The sequence below is a fragment of the Zootoca vivipara genome, chromosome 2, assembly GCF_965207765.1.
Source record: "Zootoca vivipara chromosome 2, rZooViv2.hap1.1, whole genome shotgun sequence".
Lineage (NCBI taxonomy): Eukaryota > Metazoa > Chordata > Lepidosauria > Squamata > Lacertidae > Zootoca > Zootoca vivipara.
In genome coordinates this window covers 8,229,186-8,255,406 of record NC_142584.1, presented here as the reverse complement: position 1 = coordinate 8,255,406, position 26,221 = coordinate 8,229,186, and the positions used below count along the sequence as shown (strand labels likewise).

Below are 26,221 nucleotides of genomic sequence, written 5' to 3'. Positions count from 1 at the left end.
CCATCTTGGGAGTTGCAGTGTGATGGGTGCTGGGAATTAACTGTCAGTGACCCCCTATAACACTCACAGCAGTTGCCCAGACCATAAGAAGTTGTGAGAAAGCAAATTTCAAGTTTCAAGACTAGATCATGCTCACCCAGCCGTTACCAGAGAGCCAGTGTGGTGTCAAGTGTTGGAACTGAAACCAGAGTTCAAATCCCTACTCAGCCATGAAGCTCACTGGGTGACTGTGGGCCAGTAACTCACTCTCAGCCTACCCTACCTCACAGGGTTGTTGTGAAGTTACAATAGAGGAGGAGAATAAGGTATGCCACCTTGAGCGCCGTGGAGGAAAGGTGGGATCAAAAGTGCAATCAGTCAATCACAATCTCTCTGCTCTACAGTTTGGCATTTCAGCTCAAAGTCACAGATAAGCAAGTCAGATTTTTTTTAAAAAAAATCAGTTCATGTTTATTATCCAAAGATAATAAATAACATTTATACATAGCACCAAAGAAACAGCTTTTAAGGTAGACAGCTTTGGTTACAGGAACTGTTCTGAGACATCTATTTTTAAAATACAGAACATTTGTACATATAATTTATAGGTTATAAAAATATAAATATGTAGGGGAAGGGTATTAAATATAAATGATTATATTTAAAATACAAAAGATTAGCATAACAATAATAAAAATAAAATAATAATAATAATAATAAATAAGGCACTTAAATACATTCCTGTTCTCCATTCCCACAGCTCCAAACAGGGAACATCTATATAACTGCCTCAACTTCAGTGATTAAAAAAACACACATATAATTTGAAATGAAGTTTGGCTTGCTTTGGGGGTCTTTTCACACACCTGGGTGGGGATATAAATACTGTCCCTGCATCTAGAAACCAGCTCTTCCACCCTGAGAAGGAAACTTAAGTATCACTTTCAAGATACAAGATATGGACGATTTATATGCCAATGGCACTGAATGGACGACATTGTGGCTGGAGAAGATGCAAAAACTCCACCCGTATTACTTCTTTTTTCGTATGGCCTTCCTTGATGTTGCTGCCACAGAGCACTGGGCACGCGTACATGAACTCACAGTTGTGCAGATATCACAATGACAGTTTGGTATACAGAACAGTCACACCGGCCACAGGGTTACTGGGCTCCTTGCTCTCCATCCGATTTTCAGAAAGTTCTGGGAACTATCAAACTGAGTGAGAAAAGCAGGTGCGTTTCAGAGCAATCACTGCTCTTCCCACAGTTCCCCTCTGTTTATTTTAAGTGCACATTGATACTCTATATAATGTGCTGGGAAACTCGGGAGAAATCATCTTGAGCAAGTCCTAGAACTAGACCTCCAAGACACAGCAGAGGGTGCCACTTAAGAGAGGAAGCACCAGTGGCTGACCTCAGTCAATGTCATTTGCTCTACAGCCCTTTTTTCAAGCGGACTCCAAAGAATCCAAAAGATTAGCTTTGTCGCACCCAGCCTCAAGGTCTAGTGTGCTTTGATGGGAAGCATCAACAGTTCCGCTTCGTCCCGATTAGCGGCTCAGAAACTGCAGATTGATTTCCTTCTCTGGTACCAGCAGAGTGCGTGTCATGGGTCTCACGATGTGGCCTTCTTGTTCTGGCTTCACTTCAAAATGCATCAGGATCTGCAAGACAAGGGGAGCGATGGCTTGTTAGCAGGGCAGTTACTGAGCAAGGAACAAGAAGGCATAAAATGAAGATGTCATCTTGGAGAAAGGCCAAAGGAGATGCTCAAGGAGCTTGCCCAGAGGAGAGGAGAGCAAGCGAAGCAAGATCTGAATGCATTCACTTTCCACTGAGATTCAGGAAATCTTGCAAATCTAGGCCCACTAGATTTGGCTCCTGCCAAACTTCTTCCTGACTGTGCTGGTCCCTTTAAGAAGGACCAGGATCAGCAAGAGGGATGGTGGTGTAAAAGCTGGCAGAAGGTGAATGCAACCTCTTGTCCCTCCGAGAACAGGGCTTTGGGGATAAACCCACCCACTGTGTCTCAGTTCCATAAGATGAAAACCGCCCCTTAGGTTCATTCAAGTTTTCTCCATCAGTATTGATCTAGGGTTTCCTCCTTGCAGACACTCACCCTAGACAGGGCGAGATACACTTCCAGCTCTGCAATGCGTCGTCCAATGCAACTGCGCTTGCCGAAGCCGAAGGGGATAGAAGCATACGGGTGATGAGCATCGTCCTTCCGCAGCCATCGCTCTGGCTGGAATGAGTTGGGATTGGAGAAGTACTTCCCGTCACGTGATGTGGCATAATGGCAGAGGGTGATCAAGGTCTGAAAGAGCAGGGAAAGGGAACATCATGAGGAAAACAGCCCAGAGACCCTAAGGGTGCTCATGGTCAAAAGCATGCCTTCATAGATTCATCCTGGTCCTCCTTCAACGGCTTCCTCCCTTTCTCTTTTGGAGAGCAAAGCTTTTGCTCTGCAGACTTAACCTCATTCTGCCTACATCTCTACTGCCATTCCTCTTCCTCCTGCACTAGATTTCCCTCCTGCAAGGAACCCTTTGCACGTGCATCAGTTTGCTGAGGATACCTATGTGCCTGAGATGTTGCAAGGGGATGCTGAGAAGCTTTTTTTTTTTTAAAAAAAGGATGCATATTCCATTCACTTGGGTTCACCGGCCAGGCTTGCTTTTAAGCCTCCTTCAGGACCTTGCATAGATTGAGTGCACGTCCAACACTTCCAAGCAATGACCCCCCTGATCCATACATGTGTTTTCTTGGCCAGATATTGTAGCTGTTGGGATTTTCTACTCCAGGATTTGCAGCAGTTCTCTGCCTGCAGCATTGCTGACCTAAAGGAGCAGCTGCACATCATAGGCCAGGAGCATTGTGTAGGATGAAGCAGAAGACAAGGCAATCCCTCCTGCAGGGCCATCAGCTCACCACTAACCTATGCGGCTGAGGACCACAGTGTGCCAGAAGCAGAGGGAAGCATGTGCACTGCAGAGCCAGAATGCTCCAGAGGACTCAAGGAAGGAAGCTAAGCTACACTTCCCAGGCTTGCTTCCTTTATGAACAAAGGAACATGCCTCCTACCAAGTCATGATGCTGCTCCATTCAGCTCAGCATTGTCTACATCTATCCAGGATTTCAGACACAAGTCTTAGCTGGCCGTTCTTGGAGCTGCTGGGGCATTGAACCTGTGACCTTCTGCATACAAAGCAAGTACTCTGCCACTGAGCTATGGCCCTTTAGGAGTCATGCATATCCCAGGATGGACGTTGCCTTCTTAAAGCTACTGCTTCTCTTTAGTTCCACCCAGAGAACGATGACGATCATCCGTCCCCCATCCCCTATTTGCATCCAATTTTGTAACACGCTCACCTTTTTGGGGATCAGATAATCTCCCACTTGGATGTCCCTGTCTGAGATGACTCGTGCATTGCCAGGAATCACAGGGTACAACCTGCAGGGGAAAACAGAGCAGCCAAAGTGAATATAAAGGAATTGATTCCTCCTCCCTGACATGTCGCAATGTTTACTCAGCTCCCTAACCTTTTCCTCTTTGAGTGCAAATCTCCCAGCTGGCTAAGTGACTATGCTGCTGCAGCTGTTGCAGCCCAAAGGAAGCCCCTGATTTTCTTACTTAGGTGTACAGAGCTTGAAAAGTGCAGCAGATAAGTTTAAATCTTCCTGGCTTTAAGGACCATCAGGATGAATGTTAGTGGCCAAATCACAGGGCATCTGCCTCCCTTTCCTATACAGCTGCCTAAGGCTCCATCCTTGGTCCTCACCTGAATGTCAGCTTCAATGCAACTTTTAAAAGGATTAGACTGACTTTTCCCAACCTGGTGCTCTGCAGATGTTGTTGGGAATAGAGCTCCCAACAGTTCCAGCCAGCATGGCCAATGTCATAGAATAATAGACTTGGAAGGTACCCCATGGGTAATCTAGGATAAGGTTGGGACAGTGCCCCATTCCCCCTAATGGACCAGCCCTCACTGCAGCATTTGATGCTTCCCCCAGCAACCTCCCCATGTACTCTCCCATCCGTTCCTGAAATGGGGCTCACCTCAGCGCCTCCTTCACCACCGCCTTCAGCAAGGGCATCTGGGCTACATCAGCTGCCATTGGGATGGCGTTGCCCTTCATCACTGCTGCAATTTCTTTGTGGAGGGCTGTTTGCACCTCCGGGTGACGGGACAACTCATATAGGCTCCAGGACAAAGTGCTCGAGATCTGCAGGGACAGAGACCAGGGCAGAGTTCATCATTAGGCTATTAGGAGTAGGGCAGAATGGGATTTCTGCAGCAGAGTTATTCCTCTTTTGCATGGCAGAAGATTAAATATTAGCAGGGCAATCCTATACGTGCCTACTCAGAAGTTAAAGTCCCATTGAGTTCAATTGGGCAAGGGGGTATAGGGTTCTTGTTCTGCCAATCACATTGCACAGAACAGCTAAGATGTTGTGTTGCGATTATTACCAATTAAGAGAAAGGGAGTGTTTCTAGCCTTCATTCCAAGAGAGAGAAAGGGGTGGGTGCATGGTCCCATGCCCCAGAACTAGAAAATTACTTTGTATGTGCACAGAGGTGTTCTTTTAAAACAAAACAAAAACCCTGCTACTTCATATTCTAGGGCTTAGGCCTTTGCACAGAAAATAAGTTCCAGGCTCAAATTAAGCTCCACTTAATAGCTGTAAAATTGCCCTCCTACCAGAGGAGACAGAAGTGAAAAAGAGGCACAAAGGCCAAAGAAAATCCTCAAACTAGGGGTCAGTACATAGGATTCCATGGCGTGGCACTGATAACCAGAGTGGGTTATCAGAAGCCGCTGTCTGTCTCCACCGCCCACGGGAAAGCACAGCATGCCAGCCAGCCACTACCAGGGTCTTCTGTTATTTTTCCATCTCAGAGACCTGCTTCACTTAGTGCCCAATTGTGTAAGGAGGGGCGGGGGAGGGAAGCCTGCTCCTGTAAGAAGCACTCCCCCCTCCCAGCGACTTCCAAAAGGCTTACCGTGTCCACGCCAGCTAGCAGAAGCTCAGTCACGTTTCCATAGATGGATTTCATGGACAGCTTCTCCTGTGCCAGGTAGTAAGTCAGGTATTTTCCTTCCACCTTCTCCCCCCGTGAGATTTTCTCTGAAACTTCAGCCATCCGCTTGTCAATGTGTCCTTTGGCTGGAAAGGAATTGGCACGAGATGAGCACTCGCTCTCCAGGGAGAGCCGCCAAGCGATGCATTCAGTCACCCGTCGCGGACATGTCAGCCTGGGCCAATTGCTTCTTGCAGGAAGACAGCTCGAGCAATTATTTCAGGGGCTTATAGGCTGTCCTTTCTTTGAATTCTCATGGCATTGCTATCTAGACAGGCATGATCTAGCCACAAGGAGGCTAAATGGCTGGTTATGCATGGGTCACATCCTCAGCACATGTTTAAAGCACTTTAACAGTTGTGGCTCCTCCCCCCCCCCCCCCGGCCAGAGGTGAATCTGGTGGTTTGTTTTTGCCAGTGGCATCAGTACTAATGCATTTCTGGGGAAAGGTTGTTATTAAAGCTGGATCCTATCAATATCTAGAAAACCCTATAAAAATATTCCTTTTATGGCTTTTGTTTAATTTTGTTTGGTTTTGTTCTGTTGTATGATGTACATTGTTTTGTGTTGATATCTTGATATGGGCCTATGGCCGTAATAAAGTATTGATTGATTGATTCCTTTTATGGAGGCCTTCTCTGCCATATAATTATTGCAGGCGGCTTTCTTGGTCCTGCTATATATTAAAACCTACATTGATTCAACTTTTCTTTCTTTCCAGAATTGAAATAGTGGTTGCATCAGTATTAAACCACCCTTCAGAGCCATATGGAATCTCCAAACACAACAAAAACTGTGCAACTTCTTGCAGGAGGGGGAAATAACCCCAACACACACACACACAGAGAGAGAGAGACGGGTGTAGTGAGAATGAAATGCAACAATTAATGCCAAACTTGCTTAGTGAGTGATAGAGATTCTGATTGATGTTACAGCAACAGGCCACTTAGCTCCCCTTCAAGGTGCTGACAAGCTCAGGTGGCAACACTCACCAAATTCGAACATATAGTCCCAGGATTCACAGAACTTCTGCCATGGCTTTGGAAAGACGCGATGTAAGACTTTGGGCATTGCCATCGTGAGCAGAGTCATGATGAACATGGTGTTGATGGAGCTAATGAAGTTCTCCGTTTCTTGGGGGACTTTGGGCTCCAGGCAGCCAATGCGGGACTCAAAGAGGACGGAAGAGATGCCTAGAACAAAAAGCAATTAAATCGATTAAGCCACGAGAGGAGATGCTATCTGGCCTGGCTCCTTTTGCTGGTTTGCCCAACCAATATGGATGTGACTTTCAGGGGAGCTCTAATGAACATATGCTGCAACAGGGACGAGGAACATGTGGCCACACTGCACGTTGTTGGACTCCAGCTCCTATCACCGCTAACCATTGGTCCTGCTGGTTGAGGCTGATGGGAGTTTGAGTCCAACATCATGTACGGGGGCCACAGGTTTTCCCGGCTCTTCAACAACACTTCAACAACACTCTTCAACAACTTGGGTCAGACCAAGAGATGGATATTTCACAATTCCTGTTTGACACATCCAAGATCAAGATGGTGAATGACAGGTGTGTGTGGGGGGGGGGACTCTTTTAATACATCTATATAAGAACAGTTAAATATTGTGAATCTGTTGATGGAGCAGTTCCCTGGTCAACCCCCAAAAATTCTCAGAATTCTATTACAAGATCTGGATTTTGCAATTCATGCAAACTAAGCCAATTCAGTTACACCTTTCATAACTGTTTCCACTAGATAGGAGAAAGATCGATTAACTATGTAAAGCACAGTAGTCCCAGCTCCTGGCTCTAGTAAACCCTCCTTCACAAAACCTCACAGATTGCGGCTTTTTTCAGATCCATCTTTACAGCCACAAGGGCTAAAAACTTAGGATTTGTTGTCATTTAAGAAACAAAAATGAAAGCTGAGATTTTTCTTTAAAAGGATGCCGGAGGATTCTGCATTCAATGCCAGTTCCTGCAGAACACATTGTTCTGTCTTATGGTATGAAAGGAATTTGGAAGAGGGACACCAGGAGAGTTCCTGAGGTTTTGTGAAGTGGCAAATGCAGCTTTACAGGAGCAGAGTTGAATGAGGCACTGCAGGAGAGAAAGGTGCTCCTGACATTATCTCACGGAATTATTACCCTGTCCTAAAACAAAAAAAACATTCCCAAACAAATCCAACCCAGAACGTGCTCAAATGACCACCTTAGCCGTTGCAACAAGAACAAAAGATTAACCCCGGCTTCCCCCGATGCTTAAATGTCAACCGATATAACTCTGGGCTGCGTGGTATACTCGGGTGACACACAAATGCGGTAAACAAAACACATACCTTCCAATCCAAACTTGTAAAATTCGTCAGCCACATTCTTGACCACATGCTGATCGTGGAAACTGCGCTGGTGCTCCAGCCGTCGGATCAGATCGCTGACCACATCGTTCAGAGTGCCAGTGTAGGACTCCACTTCTTTGGGCTTCAGCATATGCTTTCCAAGGAGGCTGCGGGTTCTCTGCCACTCCTCGCCTTCCCTGCATGGAAGAGAGAGAGGCCTCGGTTAGCTCCCTGGGCAGGAGACATGTCCAAACCCCATGCATGGGACAGCTACAAGCACCTCAAAACAAGGGACCCCAAAGTCCTCAGCTTTGGCAATCTAAGCATGTTCCCTGTACAAGGAAGGATAAAAGTCCCGCTAAAATTCATGAGCGGTGCTTCGAAAGAGAAAAACTGCCGGTGGCTGCTTTGTTATTCTGCTCATTACTCACATCCTGTGTCTAAACTGCAGAAGAAGCAGCCCAGCTGATGAGAAAACTCCCACTAAGGGGAGCCCTGAGTCATAGAATTGCTCTAGCTATTTCTCACTCCCAGCTGGCACTTTTGTGCAAGCCCAGGAAGGATCCTGCAGTTCCTGCCTGACACATTTCCGGGAAATAAAAAAACCACGAGAGCGAGGAACAGGAAACCGCAGCGAGCAGGGTTGCAAAAAACGGATGGAAGGTGAGAAACAACAGTAGGAAAGGCAAGCTCAGAACCTGGAGTTAAATGCTCTCGAAGGAGCGGTACAAAACCCAAGCAAAGCAATAACGGAGAGATCTTCTGTGAAACTGTGCTGATGAGAGTCAGGCCAGGCATTGTGGCTCAGGGAGCAGCTTGGAAATATTGTGGCTCTTTCCTTGGAAAGTAGCACTTGGGAGAGAGACTCTTCCCCCCACCCCACCCCAGCTTTATGGTGATGATGAAGCACCATTTGTCCAGCTGTCCGACTCCTCGGCCCAAACTCTTACCACAGTGGCAGACAAGTGGACCACAGTGGTGGACATGTGGCAAGCCTGCCACCTGTCTAGAGTGTAGGGGAATGTCACTGTCGTACATGTACAGGCCTCCCCTGGCCAATCTTCACCTCAGAGAAGGAGCAGTCTGCAAGGTAGCCCTAGGCAAGACAAGTCAAGCTAGAGATGCAGGTCTTAATCCCTTGAGCTGAAATGTCAGGACTTTAGCCTCCTTCTCAAGGTCTCCAGGGGACACAGGTGCCCTCTCTTGGCAAGTGTCATTAGGCTCTGTCTCTATCTACTTCCTCAACTCCAGCCTCTGTCTCACAGGAGACCCAGGAATCTTGTAGTAAAGGTAAAGGTACCCCTGACCCTTAAGTCCAGTTGCGGACAACTCTGGGGTTGCGGCGCTCATCTCGCTTTACTGGCTGAGGGAGCCGGCGTTTGTCTGCAGACAGCATCTGGGTCATGTGGCCAGCATGACAAAGCCGCTTCTGGCGAACCAGAGCAGCGCACGGAAAAGCTGTTTACCTTCCCACTGTAGCGGTACCTATTTATCTACTTGCACTTGACGTGCTTTTGAAATGCTAGGTTGGCAGGAGCTGGAACTGAACAAAGGGAGCTCACTCCGTTGCGGGGATTCGAACTGCCGACCTTCTGATCAGCAAACCCTAGGCTCTGTAGTTTAGACCACAGCGCCACCCGCGTCCCTTGTAGACCTGCACACCAATGTCATGCCTAAAGGCCTTAATTCTCTGGTTTAGGATTGCCAGAGGTCTCTGCTGCAGGTTGTCCGCCCTGTAAAAAAAATCTCTAGATGTTGCTAGACCAGATCTCCCATCACCCTATGTTGGCTGGGGGAGATTAGAGCTGTATTTTCAGCAGCATCAGGTCACAGGTTTCCCCTCCCCTGTTGTGTAAGAGTCAGGTGGTTGCTACTTCATTCATCAGGGAAGAGTGCCAAATACCGTATAGGACAGGGAGAGCAGGAAATGGACATTACATGCAACTACTTTAAGATGAGATGCTTACACACAGTATGTAGGTGGTAGATTATGTAACTGCCTACTGTGGGGACTTTCATAAATTTTCATGTCACAGGAACTGAAAATGATGCCGGATCCCACACTGTTTCTCAGGCTCTCAAATCTATCCAGCAGCCCATGGGAAACAGTAGGGTCTCAGGATCGCTCCCAAAATGACCTCCACGTCACATGGCTCCATGTAACAAAGATCATCTTGAAAGTCTTCCAGACAAGACTACAGAGAGCTGCTGAATGGGCTTCACAAGCCCCACACCAGCTTGGAAATTCCAAATTGTCATGGTATAAAGAGCAGGAGGATAAAAAGGATTCTCTTTTGACTAGACAATGAAACCTCTCTCCTGCAACATCTGTCCCCATCAGTCCCATGTGTGTAGAGAGAGAGGAAGAGAGAGAGAAGAAGAAGAATTAACACTTACGCAGTAAGGAGCCCATAGGCATGGCCTCGACACTCCCGATAATCTTTCCAGGAGGAGATGGCGGAGCGAATGGGGTGTTTGCCCTCTTGCCGTAACACCTGCTCAATCAGGCTGGGATCTGCAACGTGGACCGTCAGGATGGGTCCAAAGCTGGCCTTCCACATTGGGCCGTACTTGGCTTTGCCTTCAATCTAGGACAGAAGCAGGAGGAAAACTTATTAGATAACACAGAACGCTCTAGGAGGGTTCCACCCCAAGAGGAGAAGTCTAGTTCCTTCCCTGCTTACTATGGTCCATGCACACTCATTTTTAATCTCACTTGCTGGATTGCTTCCAATCTTATATAGAAAGAAGATTGCAGGTGGGGTTAACCACCTGGCATGGTTCTTGTTCTGAACTGCATCGGTCTTTGAAAACAGCTGCATGAAAGGCACACATTCAACAGGTGAAGCTTTGCACAATACCATGTTCCCATGCTAGGAAGGCTTTGCGCGCTGAATTTCAGTCCCTCATACCAGGGCAGAGAAGCAGTATCGGGGGGGGGGTAGGGGTATTGTTTTGTTTTTGTTCTAACTATTGATTTGAGCTTTGATCCTGTATTAATTCTGTGGCACAGAATTAATTAATTAATTAATTAATTAAGCTAGACTTCTTTGCAGGGTGAGAGTTAAGAGACCCCCTTCAGCCCTCGCAGAGTGCACTGGCTCTCTCTGGCAAAAATGGTTTGCTGCTAAGGCCATATAGAGCAGCCGTGGTGATCTGCTAACATACGAACGGGATTGTGTTTCTGTGATTCCATCACTGAGAAGCAGGTGCCTTTTCGGTGTGTGTGGGTGGGACAGGAAGCTCTGTTGCAAGAACCCCACATCATAGAAACTGCCACAAGAAATCTCACTCTGACATCCTGGCATAGCTCCAGGTCATCAGGAGCCCAAGACTAAATTATATAAAGACACAGCATGCGTTACTCCGGTGCTGAAGCCAGATACTGTACAGTAGGCTAAATGAATCATTCATTGCCTTAATTAGGTTTGGGAGGGGCCTCTTTCAAACAGAAGCTTTCAGTCTCGCTCATGGTTCCAACCATCACACCTGATACAGCCCAAAGGGGAAGTTATTTATTGCTGAGTTACGCTTCCACAAAAAATAAAAATAAAAGCAACCTTTCATTTACATAGGGCTTTCGCATGCAAATTGTGCTTTACAAGCTGTGTCACGCTCATCCTCACAACAGAACACTATCTAGGGAAAAGTTCAACACTTTCAAGTGCCACTGATATGGAAGAAAATTACCGAGCAACCCTATACATGCCTACTCTGAAGCACATCCCAGTGAGTTCTTGGGGTTTACTTTGAGAGCTAAAGAAAGCAGCAAGCAGCACGACAAGAAGAAGTGAGCATTGGCCGCTCATTATGTAATTGCAGTCTTAAACACCTGCCTTACTCTCCTTTTCAATTAGATTTTGTGTGCATAAGACTACATTGGATCACAGATTAGACTTTGGCAAACTTAAATTAGACTGACCTGTCTTGGAGCGGGGAAGAGAATAAGTTGGGATTTTGTATTTATTTTCCTTTTTTGTCATTGTTGTTATATATTGGGAATCTATAAAACTATGTTTATTAAAAGGGAAAAGAAGGGGACAGACTACATTGGACTAAGTCCCAATAACTCAGTGGGACTTATTTCTGAGTAAACATACCTGCCTCAGATTGCCGACCAAGTTACTTTCTCTACACCTAAATTCCCACAAACGTCTGTTGAAAGGACGAATAAGAACTATACATTCCTGTTCATGTTGAATGTGCAGTATAAAGCTATCAACAAAGTTGGAAGGCAAGCAAGTTTTTGAAGCACAAGGCACGGAAATTGTCAGTAGATTAGTGAACTGGCCGATTAAGATTCGCCCTCAGCTTCAAGCAATTCTCTCACTTTCAGGACGTGTGTGAGCAAGTGAAGGCTAATATAATGCTAATTTTTAGGTTTTTTTAAAAAAAGAAAGAAAAGGTTTTAACATTTTTGTCAAGATGACTAAATCACACACCATTTGTCATACTCGTTCCACACATGCAGTCAAAGCAAGCATTATGGGTTAAACTGCTTCCATTTATACACATCGCTGCAGAAGTGTGGACTTTAAACACACAGAGATGGTATTTAAAGGACACCAATGGTTTACACTGCAAAGCAAAATGAAAGAACGAAACACCTAGAGTTGTGTCAACCTGCATTACTGCCAAGCTTTCACAGGGCTGTGTTGACAAGCAAGCCAAGGAATAGAAAGCTTAGTCTACATTATTTAAATAGATTTTTACAAGCCTGGCTGGAGACAAGTGGTGTTCATCGGAAATGTTAAGTACACCTGAGGGAAGATCCTTGTACCTCGTTTTACTCTCCTTGCAGGGCATGTGTTTAAATTGCATAAACAAAGTAAAACAAAATATGCTCCCATTCAGCAGGGATGGGAAATTGGGGGCTCTCCATATGCTATCGGACTACAACTCCCATCATCCCTAGCCACAGACTATGCTGGCTGATGGTGGTGAGAGTTAGAATCCAGAAACATCTGGAGGGCTGCAGGATCCCCATCCGTGACATACAGCATGGCTCTGGGAAACTTTTTAATGTTTGCAGTGCCTTGTTCTTGTCACTTTTGGAAAGAAATTTCCAGTGCTCATTGAAGATATGATATAGATCATAGCTGTCAAGTTCTCCCCTTTTTTAAGGGAAATTCCCTTATGCTGAATAGGCTTCCTAGTGAGAAAAGGGAATACTTGACAGCTATGATATAGATACGGATATATTATCGATACAGTCAGGTTTTTAAAGAGATGTGTTGGAGTGTTCTTTATTGGAATCTCCTGGAATGTTTAAAGGAATTGACCTTAACATTGAAGCTCACTTTCTCCTTAGTCTCCAGGATGGAAAATACCTGGTTACCTCATGACATTCAAGCATACAAACTTTTTGATGGAGCCAAGATAACAGAGAAAGACAGACTGGGGTACCATCAGTTTTCGAACTATTTTTAAAGGAAATTCGCAAAAATCTACACTTCCAACATGCAGTATGTGTGTGTTTAATGCATCAAAATTTGTGCATACAATAATGTTATTCCATTCCACAGAGGAAGATTTCTGTGAAACTCAGAAGCTTGCAGAATTCTACATCTGATTCAAGAGACACTCCGAACTAAAGAAAAAGAAAAACCCTACTTTACACCTCCTCCTACCCTTTGAAACCAAACCAGTCCAATACTAAATTTAAGCAAATGTGACTAGAAAAGTTTTCAAGCCTCAAGGCACTAAGAGGAAAAACTTAGCGACCTTTTTTAATGTGCCTTTCCTGCCATAAACATACGATCCTAGATAAATCAATGGAACGAAAAAGTAGGGAGAGGATATCCAAAAGCTTACCTGGAGTTCGTGCAGCCGCGACAGCCCCTTTTTGCAGAAGAGGTCGCTGAAGAAACTCAGAGCGCTGGGTCCTGGCATCTCGTCCAGGGTCTTGTGGCTTTTGATCACCCTGACCGGAGCTTTGAGGACAGGATCAGCCCAAATCTCAGGAAAGCATCTCGCGAGCAAGGATGCTCTGCCGGCCAGTTTGAGCGTCTGAGGCATCTTTGCTCTCCAAAGCCGAAATACTTGGAGAGTTGGGTGCGGGTGGCGAAGTTCTGTTGGAGAAGCATCTTGGGGCGCCTTCTATTTATGGAGAAAACATGTGGAAGCCGGCAGGACACGCCCCTACCATGCCTCATACCTTGTCCCCGCCCCCGGTTCTTGGTCCAGCACCTACGCTACGGTACTCTGCTGCAGGGTGCCAAGGGTGGCCAATCAGGGCGCGTGGGTGGGGATGGCGTCTCGTGCGCTTTTGCAAGAGTCGGGCAGGCGCGCGCGCTGAACTGGAGAGGGCGCGCCTGAGCTGCGACTCCTCGACGCTGCAAAAGAGTCATTGCGCCTGGTTTTAAGAGTTCCGGGAAGGCTTCTTCGGGACACGAGAAGAGCCATGCCGAGCTTTTTTGCTCGTAAAAGCAAATGCGCAAAAGCGCCACCGTCCCTGTCCCTGCAGATTCATTCCGTCCACAAGAGCGTCACGCGGATGACAAACGTCCGCTGGTGCTGCTGTTAACGCGGGCCCGACCCAAAGTGGGAATAATATACCCAAAAATGTTTCTGCACCCCTGCCATTTGAGAAAGGAAAACACAGGTTGTAAGCCCCCTCCGCGGGAACGTGCAAAGGATCGGGCTCCCCGGTGGTTAGAATTAACGGTTTCTCTTATCTTCGTGCCAGCCGATTTTATTTTTGGTTTTGGTTTTTGCTGAACAAAAGAAGGAATAAAAATAAAACGAAAGAGAAAGGTTAGGAACGGTTCGTAGAAATTTGCAGTGCAGTATCATGCAGTGAAAGGAAATGCAATCGGAATAAAACTGGAAAGGGGAAGGGGGTTGTGGGGAGGGCCCCCCAGCGGAGGCAAGCAATTCCAAGTACAAATTCCCAAAGTCTGCTTGTGCCGCCTGCCAAAAGTAGCTTTTTCATATCCTACAAGAGTAGAGAAGTCTTTTTATCAGGAAGTTAACAGTAAGATAAGAGAGGAGTGTAAGAAATCTCTACTGATGCCAACAAAATCACTAGGAATGATAACTAAGTAGAGTCTCCTGAGGATAAATTAGCCATAAATAATGTTGTGATAAGCTTAGCAATGAACTATGGCACAATACATATGTATAACATTTTAAGCCTGCATTTCCACTGTATCATAAATTATGGAGATGATGTGTTGAATAGCAGAAATGGGCAAAATTTGCCTTTGGTTTTTTATTTGAATCTCCTCCGAGAGGAAGTGCATTTTTCGCTTTTCTCTGTTTCTGAGTGATTTCTGATTTAATATTGGTGTACTGGTTGCAAGTTGTTGATCTGACGGCAATTTAGTTGGTTTTCATCCTTGTAAACTACCCACAGAACTTTGGCTATAGGGCAGCCTAGAAGTTACATGGATGTACAAAGTAAAAGAAAAAGCAGATCCCTGCTCTGCCGAGTTTATAATCTAATTTTTTGGTGGGGAGGCAACAGAGGAAAGAAACAGTGGTGCCCTCAAGGAAGGGAGGGGGGGGCAGAAGTCCAGGATCTGACTCAGCCAAAAGTGCAAAAGTTCTCCCAAGCGGTGCAGGGATGGTTGAACACATTTCAAAATAAGGCACATGAACATCCAACGGGCTTTTTTGGGGGGGGGGGTGCAGAACAAGACCATTAAATTCAGTGTCTACAATTACCTAACAGCACCACTGCAGGGAAAGGTCTCCTGTAGGGCTCATGGAACAACCCACAAGAGTTCCTAGTTCTGGAGAATTCACATGGGATGTGTGAGACTGAGCACTGAACTGGTTCCCATATGTATGTACGGGTGCGCCAAAAACACTAGGCGTTTTCTTCAGAATTGACATCAACCGCTCGCCCAAATGTTCCAGAGAAACCCGACCAACGTCACCACTGCGCTGTTGGTTCCACTGTTTTTCCTGTTAATAATAATAATAATTTATTATTTATACCCCGCCCATCTGGCCGGGTCTCCCCAGCCACTCTGGGCGGCTTCCAACAGAAGAATAAAACACAATAATCTATTAAACATTTAAAGCCTCCCTGAACAGGGCTGCCTTCAGATGTCTTCTAAAAGTCTGGTAGTTGTTTTCCTTTTTGACATCTATTGGGAGGGCGTTCCACAGGGCAGGCGCCACCACCGAGAAGGTCCTCTGCCTGTTGTCCTCTCATCACCCACTTCGAGGCCAGTCCCCCCAAATTCAGTGCCATTGTAGCACCAGCAACTGGCTGAGGCTGCCATTGACAGAGCAAGGCTGCTGCACACATGCCGTGCCAGTGGGCTTTCCCAAAACATGATCTGGGAGGGTGGCCATTCCTTGCTGGTGCGCCTCTCTTTCTCTCTGGGACGTTGTGCCGTGTGGGGCCAAAGGTAGGTGAATGCACAGATGAGAAGGAGATGAGCACTTTTTCCCAAGGGGCCACGGTGGGGAACTTCCAGCTCAAGGGCCCAATTTGGCCCACCAAATTGTCCTCATTTGTCACACGGAGCCATTTTTCAAAATCCACACCCACCTGCCCCACACACCTAATGCCATTTGTGGGCAGGTAGAGACGCAGTCAGATGAGGATCTGGCCCACTGGGCCAAAACAGTTCTTCACACCTGCAAAGGCCTCCCAAGGGGTACTGCCAGAGGGGAAAGATACTAAACATGATCTATGGTTACAGGTAAATTACTCAACACAAGATTTTTTTACAAAAATAATAATCAATGTTTCTGAGGGTGTGTACACGCATAATTTGTTAATGTATTCATGTATAGTATGTGTTTGTGTGTGTGTATAATTAAAACATATAATAATGGTATATTGTTACATTTGTTAGTTGCTTTTCTAATAAAACTGACCCAAAGCAACTTACAAAAATAGTATAAATGTTAAAAACAATTGCTAAAACCGATACAGTGGTACCTTTACTTACGAATGGAGCTCCGTCCGCCATCTTGGATGCGGTTTAGATAGGATTTTTTCTACTTACGAATTTTTAGATGGGGTTGCTTCGACTTACATTTTTTTTTCTCCCAATGCATTCCTATGGGATTCAACTTACATTTTTTTCGACTTACGAATGTGCGTTCGGAACGCATTAAATTCGTAAGTAGAGGGACCACTGTACAAGCCTAACAAGGCATCTATATCGTATAAAACATCTCTTGCAGTTATATGAGCTGCTAGGGATTGCCAACCCTGCTTGCTCAACTCACTTTTCAAAGGAGGCAGAAGGCAATTCACAGAGTGTCTCGCTAAGCTGCTGTGTGAACTCCCCTTTCCCGCTCTGTTAACCCTCACTGCAAGTGTGTTTAACAGATTGTGGAGGCTTACTGAACCATTGTATGAAGTACCATCCCCTCTCCGTTAGACCTCGCGACAGTGCTTCCCACTTTGTTAAACGGCTCACCTGGGCCACCTGCCGCTGCGTTGTTCCAAGTGCCTTCTATTTGCCACACTGCAGCTGGGTTGCCTATTGGCAGCCACACCAACTGCAGGGTGACGACAGCCATACATTTTTATGTGCATAGGAAGATATACGGTAATATATCATTATAACACATTCTCTCTCGCTATAATGTTATAATAATATACTATAATTAATATACTGTACATAAATTCAAAGTGTTGAAGTAAATTAATATGTGAAGGACCCAGTGCTCAGTGTTTGCTTTCCCCTTCCCTTTTCTGTTTGTATTGCATCTATAAGATTGTGAACTTGGAAGCTGGGGTTGTGTTATCTTTTAATACCTCTGCTGCACTTAGAAAATGTGAGCACATGACCTCAGATTAGGGGCATGCATTAGATAGCGCTGTGGTTAAACCCAGGTGGCGCTGTGGTTAAACCACTGAGCCTACGGCTTGCTGATCAGAAGGTCGGCGGTTCGAATCCCTGTGACGGGGTGAGCTCCCATTGCTTGCTCCCAGCTCCTGCCAACCTAGCAGTTCGAAAGCACGTCAAAATGCAAGTAGATAAATAGGAACCGCTACAGCGGGAAGGTAAACGGCGTTTCCATGTGCTGCTCTGGTTTGCCAGAAGCAGCTTAGTCATGCTGGCCACATGACCTGGAAGCTGTACGCCGGCTCCCTCGGCCAACAATGCGAGATGAGCGCACAACCCCAGAGTCGGTCACGACTGGACCTAATGGTCAGGGGTCCCTTTACCTTTTATTAGATAGCGTTACCTTTTGAATGTTAGGTTTTGATTTTAAAAATATATATTTTGCTAAAATTGATTGCATAGGAATGAAGATTTACACTTTTATTCTAACACTATCACACACACACACACACACACACACACACACACACACACACACAAAATTTTGTTTAGGACTGGTCTCCCCAGATAAACAGAATCATGCTGGTTTCAGTATGCTGAAGAGGTTGCACAATCGGATGAAATCATTCTATAATTTCACCACATTGAAGTTTTCACATATAGAAAGGAGATAACAGGATGCATCTGATGTGAGTCAGACTCAGGGTAAACCCGTTGAAAATAATGGAGATGACTAACTTAGGTCCATTCATTTCAATGAGTCTACTCTGAGCGGAATTTAACTGGCCACAACCCACCATTTGGGACTCAGTGATGTGCTTTTTACTCCTAATGGTCAGAAATGCTATATAAATTTGTACTAATAATACTTGGAAATTTAAAAAAAGACTTGTTAGCCATATTACAACTATGTGTAATCGTTTACAATTACAAATGTGTAATTGATTTTGACTTGTTTGCATCCCTCATTCTTGATGACTCCTGCAACCCACTAAAGTCGGTATATTGCATTATTTGCTGTTTTACTGGATTAACAGTGTGTTGTCAATGCCTTTGTTTAAACTGGGGTTTAATCATTCTAATTTTGCCCTATTTATATTGTTATTAGCCAGTTTGTGGTATTTGGTGACGAAGTGAGAACTAATTTCCAGAAACTAAATAAATGCATACTGTGTTGGAGCGCTGTGTAGTAATTTGCGGCCACTTACAGCTGGCCACTTGCATTTCATTCCATTTCAGAAGCATTGTTTAGAAAACGTCTCTTTGTAATGGAAGCCAGAACCTCTACAAGCTTTTTAAAAGCCAGAGATAGCCCGGAAGCTGAATTCTTTACTAATTACCACATTCTGTAGTTTTTCCACACTCCCACAGAATCACAGTCCTACTCAACAGAATTGATCTTCACAGCCAGTGAAAGGCATGCCAATCAGACTGATCTTTAGAGATCCACAATATTTGAGAGTCCTTGTTTTGATCTGTCCATCAAGCTCAGTATTGTCTATTTTGACCAGTAGCACCTCTCCAGACTCTCAGGAAGAGAGAAGTCTTTCATATCACCTGTTAGTTGCCTCAGATGCTTTGAAGACAACTTTGAAATTGCCTGGGAATAAATGTGGGAAATTCTGTATGTATATAGCGTGTGTTCTAACACTCAGCACCAGCCGATTCTTAATTCTGTTTTCTGCAGCGTTCAAGCATAGCATGTTCTTGAACCAGGCATGATCAAACTTTTGGGTGGGGGCATGGTTTGGGGTAAATGCCCTGGCTGACCAACTGGGGAAATGTGGTGGGTCACATTTGGACCACTGGCCAGAGATTCGCCCCCCTCCACTCTAAATTCTCCATCTCTATATGGTGGTGGTTACTCAATACAGGGATTGGGGCCTTCTAGAGCAGGCATCCCCAAACTGCGGCCCTCCAGATGTTTTGGCCTACAACTCCCATGATCCCTAGCTAACAGGACCAGTGGTCGGGGAAGATGGGAATTGTAGTCCAAAACATCTGGAGGGCCGAAGTTTGGGGATGCCTGTTCTAGAGCAATGTTCTTCAATCTTGGATTCCCACATGTTATCAGACTCCCAAGTCCCATCACCTCCAGCCACCTTAGCTAATGATCAGAGATGATGGAAGTCCAGCAACACGTGGGGAGGCAAGGTTGAAGCACACTGTTCTGAAGACTCTGCAATTCAATACCCAGGCACTTTTGCTATGCTTCATTCGCGCTGCCCACAAGTTGCTCGCTTAGGGCATTTCGCTGTTGTGTTGACTGTGGAGTGGGAAGGGAGAAACTTATTTCTGCTGCAACTGTGTGTTGCATGTAGCTGTCTGCAAAGAAATGCCAGCATGTGGATGATTGGGGGAGGGTTTCCTTTGCAGAGTTCTGCCCAGTCAGGACTCCAGGATCAGGTCAGCACATTCACTGGGCTTTCCATTAGTTTCCAGGCACAGTTCAGAGTGCTAGTTTTTGTGAGAAATGTTGAGGTGCAACTCAGCTTGAATTAAGCCTGTTTGATCTGCGTGTTGAAAAAGGTACCGTAGACAGAGGTAGATAGACTGTCTGTCTAACCTAAAGGTAAAGGTAAAGGGGCCCCTGACCATCAGGTCCAGTCGTGTCCGACTCTGGGGTTGCGGCGCTCATCTCGCTCTATAGGCCAAGGGAGCCGGCGTTTGTCCACAGACAGCTTCCGGGTCATGTGGCCAGCATGACAAAGCTGCTTCTGGTGAACCAGAGCAGCGCACGGAAACGCCGTTTACCTTCCCGCCGGAGCGGTCCCTATTTATCTACTTGCACTTTGATGTGCTTTCGAACTGCTAGGTGGGCAGGAGCTGGGACCGAGCAACAGGAGCTCACCCCGTTGCAGGGATTCGAACCGCCGACCTTCTGATCAGCAAGCCCTAGGCTCTGTGGTTTAACCCACAGCGCCACCTGGGTCCCATCTGTCTAACCTAACCTGTGCTGAATTTCTTCCTGATAGTAGACTGATGCCTCTTACGGTTAGTGACCTCATTTCCTGCTACTTTCTCCTTTGTGGCTTCGGACCTCAGTACCAAATGGAATGCATTCTCCTGTATGTATTTACCTGTACCCTTGGGTCATTTGCAGAGGCACTTTTCTATGTACCCTTGCGATCTTAAATATGGAGGATGGCCACAAGAGAGAGGGGGCATATTTGGTGGCAAACACACACACACACACACACACACCCCGCCTATAGATTGCTCTCCCTAGAAAAGCTTGTTTGGTGTTCACACTGCTGTCTTCCTAGCACCAGGTTAATATCTTTTTGCTCTCCCAAGACTCTTAGGCTCTGTTTCTCAGTTCCTTTGTTGCATCTAGCAGTTTTAATGTATTACCATGAATCTGACAACTTTTTTCCTTCCATGATGTATATTGCATTTTTCCCCCCAGCTGGCTTTGTATTTGGGTTTTAATGCTGGTTATCTTTTATGTGTGTTGGGGTTCTTTTATTTTTCAAATATGGAAAACTGCTACCGTATGTTTTCGTTCTGTTTTTTGTAACATCGCCAAGAGACATAATTTTTATGAGCCATTTCATAACACAATAAATCAATAAAATGATCAAATTCATACATTGACCACCATGACATACGAATCATGTGTTGTAGGTTTTTGTTGTTGCCATCTGTCTGACTTGAGAAACAATGGAGTGTGCACCCGAGAACAAAGTCAAACTGTGTTAGCAGCAACCAAGTGACTTCCCCGGGACGCAAGCCTGGACAGTGTCTATGGAGGTTCTGGGATTCTCAAATGACAAAGACCCCCCACTTTCGTCCTCTCTGATATTGTCCAAAGGAAAGCAGAGCAATACATTTGTCACCAGCTGGGCTGCAGGAATTGTTGGAAGCAGGTACCGGTAATCAAGGTGCCATCCAACCTTGTTAGATACTCAATTCCAGATTTGTCTAGGGTTTACTCCTAGACATAATAATAATAATAATAATAATAATAATAATAATAATAATAAATTTATTATTTATTATTTATACCCCGCCCATTTGGCTGGGTTTCCCCAGCCACTCTGGGCGGCTTCCAACAGAAAAATAAAACACAGTAATCTATTAAAAAGTCTGGTACTGTAGTTGTTTTCCTCTTTGACATCTGTTGGGAGGGTGTTCCACAGGGCAGGCGCCACCATCGAGAAGGCCCTCTGCCAGTTCCCTGCAACTTGGCTTCTCGTAGCGAGGGAACCGCCAGAAGGCCCTCGGTGCTGGACCTCAGTGTCCGGGCAGAATGATGGAGGTGGAGACGCTCCTTCAGGTATACCTCACAAGGCAGCAGAGGTTTAGAATGAGAGTTTTCCTTCTCCTACAGTAGATGGGCTCCCTTCCCAGGTTGACAAGCCCCATCTGCCCCTCACTTCCCTCTACATCACATGCAGAGACCACTTTCTCGACCCTTGGACCCACTCTTGGCCTCATCCACTCAATCTGCAGGAGCCTGTCTTTGCATGCTGGAGATGTTCCTAACTCACCAAGGGTTTGAGACTCTTCGGCTACCCTCACCTCATTTAGCTGGCCAGTCAATTGTGTTCCCAGGGTGCGGCCACTGTCACATGCTGACAGCTTTTGGGAGCCCAGGTGAGAGCTGGGTGCAGGGTGGGGACCAAAGGTGTATAAACTATCCCAGAAGGAGCATGTGTCCTCCACCAGAGGTATTACCCCTCCTTTAACACCCCTAACACCCCATTGTAGATATTACTGCAAATTTATTGTGCTGTTTTTGCGATATACAAATGGCATGGAGAAGACTTGGTCTATTTATTCATATCATTTATTATTCCTACGACCCTTGTTTGTAAAACCCAATAAAAAGGTATTCAAAAAACCCAAATTCACTCCTAGAGCTTTAGTCTCCAACCCAACACGCCTTTGTGTAGCCAGAGACCATTTGCATAAGGCTCGGTTCTTCCCAGTTAGTCTGCAATACCTTCTTCCATCATTATTTTAAGACTGAAACTGGTCAAAGTCACAGCTTAACATCAAACATTTCCCCTGAAACATCCATCTCCTCTCCCCACCTCTTTGATTTTGCCTGCGGAAGAGCTCTGAAGATACCCATTACTTTGGGATTATTCTCAATAAAGGTATTGTTTAACTCACTATCCTCCTCCATGGACCAACACAACTACCTGCTCTTTAGCTAGATAATCTAGCATTGTGTGAGCCTATATGTGTCGATTCAGAAGCAAGCTCCATTTAATTCAGTGGGATTTACTCCCAGGCAAGTGTGCACAGGATTGCAGACTGGGACACTTCACTGTGTGTGACGAAGTGCTTTGAACTTCTGATATAATGCTGTCATATCAACACTTTTGCAAGGTGAACAAGGAAGAGAGAAACGGCAAGCTGTCCTAAGCCCCACCCCACCCCCCTTGAACTTTGCAGCTGCGGAGAGGATTTGAGCCTAAACCTCCTTAGAAAGGGTTGGGCTGCACCTCTAGGTAGAAAGGTTTGCGCTCAGCTGCCACGGTGCCCTCAAACACAGCACTTTGCTTTCCCCCACAAGAGCACATTGAAACTACAGTACACTTGAAAGGGGACACAGCTACGGTAGGGAGGAACCTCAGCTTCTCTGTGAACCTCTGAGTTTTCACTATCTGAGTTTCACCTGGTTTCTATATGCTAGCGGTACAGTTAAGTAATTCTGGACTCTGGACCCAATGGTCTTAAACCACCCGCAACCTCTAACCCCGTTTAGATGTTAATGTGTGCTCTATTCCTTCACTTGCTTCAAGATCTGGTAAGCAGACCTACTGCATTTGGGGGCCCTCCTGCTCACTCTGCTAAGTTGGACTCTGTGCATCTCCCCCAAATCCCAATGTCGTAATGGAGTCGCTTCTCTCTCTCGGTTGTCCATCCTGTTTCTTCCATGTCCATCTTAAGGCCAGACAAACAGCAGGAGGGACTTTTCACATTTCCAATAAACAATCTTCTCTACTTCCCCCCACCCCCGGTTTTGCATAAACAATCACTAGGGGCTCATCTCTAACGGGAAATGAAAGTTGTGGGCCAATTGTTCTCTGGGGGGGAAAGTGCTGTCGACAACAAGAGATAGTTGGTATTCATTCACCTTTAAATGCAAACATGTGCAATTTGTTGAGAACAAGAGCAGTTAGTAATTGTTTACTTTAAAACATCTTTTGACTGTTTCCTCAAGGCGATTAGTGAAACCTATGACTACATGTTCCCACCAAGGCAGTGGTTTAAAATTGTGTTTTGCACAGATTGCTTTGATCTGTTATATATGTAAAGGGGAATGTAAGTTGAGCAGTTAATGTGCACCACAGAAAGCAAGTGTGCACATTTACCAGTCTTCATGGAGAATGTGCACATAAGCCATTCATGAAGAAGGAATTATGCATATTTCCCAGTCAATGTTGTTCTCGTTTAGTCATTTAGTCGTGTCCGACTCTTCGTGACCCCATGGACCATAGCACGCCAGGCATTCCTGTCTTCCACTGCCTCCCGCAGTTTGGTCAAACTCATGTTCGTAGTTTCGAGAACACTGTCCAACCATCTCATCCTCTGTCGTCCCCTTCTCCTAGTGCCCTCAATCTTTCCCAACATCAGGGTCTTTTCCAGGGAGTCTTCTCTTCTCATGAGGTGGCCAAAGTATTGGAGCCTCAGCTTCAGGATCTGTCCTTCCAGTGAGCACTCAGGGTTTATTTCCGTCAGAATGGATAGGTTTGATCTTCTTGCAGTCCATGGGACTCTCAAGAGTCTCCTCCAGCACCATAATTCTTTATTCTTTAATTCCTCCTCACTTTCTGCCATCAAGGTTGTGTCATCTGCATATCTGAGGTTGTTGATATTTCTTCTGGCAATCTTAATTCCGTCTTGGGATTCATCTAGTCCAGCCTTCTGCATGATGAATTCTGCATATAAATTAAATAAGCAGGGAGACAATATACAAGCTTGTCGTACTCCTTTCCCAATTTTGAACCAATCAGTTGTTCCATATCCAGTTCTAACTGTAGCTTCTTGTACCACATAGAGATTTCTCAGGAGACAGATGAGGTGATCAGGCATCCCCATTTCTTTCTTTTTTTTACAAAACTTTATTTCTCTTTAAACACGTTACAAGAAAAAGGAAGAAAAAGGTTTTAAAATAGAGCTACATTGAAAAGTAACTCATACAAATCATAGATACAAAAATAACTCAAACAAATCATAAATACAATACAGTCATTCATCCAAAATTAAGATACAACTAAAGGCCAAGGATACATACTAAGCAAAATATACAGGATTCATCCATATAGTAGTTCCCAATCTCCTTGGCATAGAAAAGAGAAAAAAATAAAAAATAAAAATAAGAACTTATAAAAAATGCAAAAGGGAAAAGAAAGGGATAAAGAAAAAAGAAAAAAGAAAAAACAAGAAAAAGGAAGAAGAAAAAAGAAGAAAAAAGAAAAAAGGGTTACTTCCTACTATTTACGATACGCTTTACTTTATGTGCTCATTATCCCCTACCGTACCTCTATATCTTCTTGTTTCTAGCTTCTTTTTTTGTATTATAATTTCTCCTCTCTTATATCTCTATTCTAAGCATGTCACCAAGTTATTCTCTATATTTTCTTTTTCCAGGTATTCCTGTACACACCTCCATTCCTCTATTATTTTTTACCTAGGTACATTTCTTATTATTGCCGTTAGTTTTGCCATTTTCAAATAATCTATCAATTTCTCCTGCCACTCTTGCACCGATGGTAATTTTTCTTCTTTCCAATTTGAAGCAATTAACATCCTTCCTGCCGCGCAAGCATATAATAAAATATTTATTCTATCTGTTGGTATATTTGTCGGGACCATACTTAAAAGGAATAGCTCAGGATTTTTCTCAAATGTATATTTCATCATTTTTTTTCATTTTTTCATATACCTCGTTCCAGAATTTTGCCACCTTTGGGCATGTCCACCAGCAGTGGAAAAAATTTCCCACTTTCTCATGACATTTCCAACATTTGCCATCTCCTGATCCATGATATTTGGCAATCCTCTCTGGGGTTATGTACTCCCATTCCTTTAAGAACTTGCCATAGCTTGCTGTGGTCGACACAGTCAAAGGCTTTTGCATAGTCAATGAAGCAGAAGCAGATGTTTTTCTGGAACTCTCTAGCTTTCTCCATAATCCAGCGCATGTTTGCTATTTGGTCTCTGGTTCCTCTGCCCCTTCGAAATCCAGCTTGCACTTCTGGGAGTTCTCGGTCCACATACTGCCTAAGCCTGCCTTGTAGAATTTTAAGCATAACCTTGCTAGCGTGTGAAATGAGCGCAATTGTGCGGTAGTTGGAGCATTCTTTGGCACTGCCCTTCTTTGGGATTGGGATGTAGACTGATCTTCTCCAATCCTCTGGCCATTGCTGAGTTTTCCAAACTTGCTGGCATATTGGGTGTAGCACCTTAACAGAATCATCTTTTAAAATTTTAAATAGTTCAGCTGGAATATCATCACTTCCACTGGCCTTATTAGCAGTGCTTTCTAAGGCCCATTTGACTTCACTCTCCAGAATGTCTGGCTCAAGGTCAGCAACCACACTACCTGGGGTGTATGAGACCTCCATATCTTTCTGGTATAATTCCTCTGTGTATTCTTGCCACCTCTTCTTGATGTCTTCTGCTTCTGTTAGGTCCTTACCACTTTTGTCCTTTATTATGGTAATCTTTTTACGAAATGCTCCTTTCATATCTCCAATTTTCTCTAGCAAGTCTCTCCTTGCTATTTTTTGGAAATCTGCATTCAGTTTCCTGTATCTTTCACTATCTCCCTCACATTTTGCTTGCCTCCTCTCCCCCGCTATTTGTAAGGCCTCGTTGGAGAGCCATTTTCCTTTCTTGCATTTCCTTTTCCTTGGGATGGTTTTCGTTGCTGCCTCCTGTATAATGTTACAAGCCTCCATCCATAGTTCTTCAGGCACTCTGTCTACCAAATCTAAATCCTTAAACCTGTTCCTCACTTCCACTGTGTATTCATAAGGGATTTGATTTAGATTGTATCTTACTGGCCCAGTGGTTTTTCCTATTTTCTTCATTTTAAG

At 45.0% G+C, this 26,221-nt stretch overlaps 1 protein-coding gene across 1 annotated transcript; it reads right to left on the bottom strand.

The window, feature by feature from the left end:
- Positions 1–440: 440 nt before the first annotated feature.
- Positions 441–13,471, bottom strand: CYP27B1 (cytochrome P450 family 27 subfamily B member 1). The gene is made up of 9 exons (XM_035102995.3): positions 13,216–13,471; positions 9,799–9,989; positions 7,402–7,598; positions 6,058–6,258; positions 4,988–5,151; positions 4,042–4,208; positions 3,354–3,435; positions 2,101–2,298; positions 441–1,645 (listed from the first exon to the last, which is right to left on the bottom strand). Exons 1-9 carry the CDS (start codon positions 13,417–13,419, stop codon positions 1,532–1,534), a joined length of 1,518 nt encoding a protein of 505 aa, XP_034958886.2. The 5' UTR covers positions 13,420–13,471; the 3' UTR covers positions 441–1,531.
- Between the last annotated feature and the right edge of the window lie 12,750 nt (positions 13,472–26,221).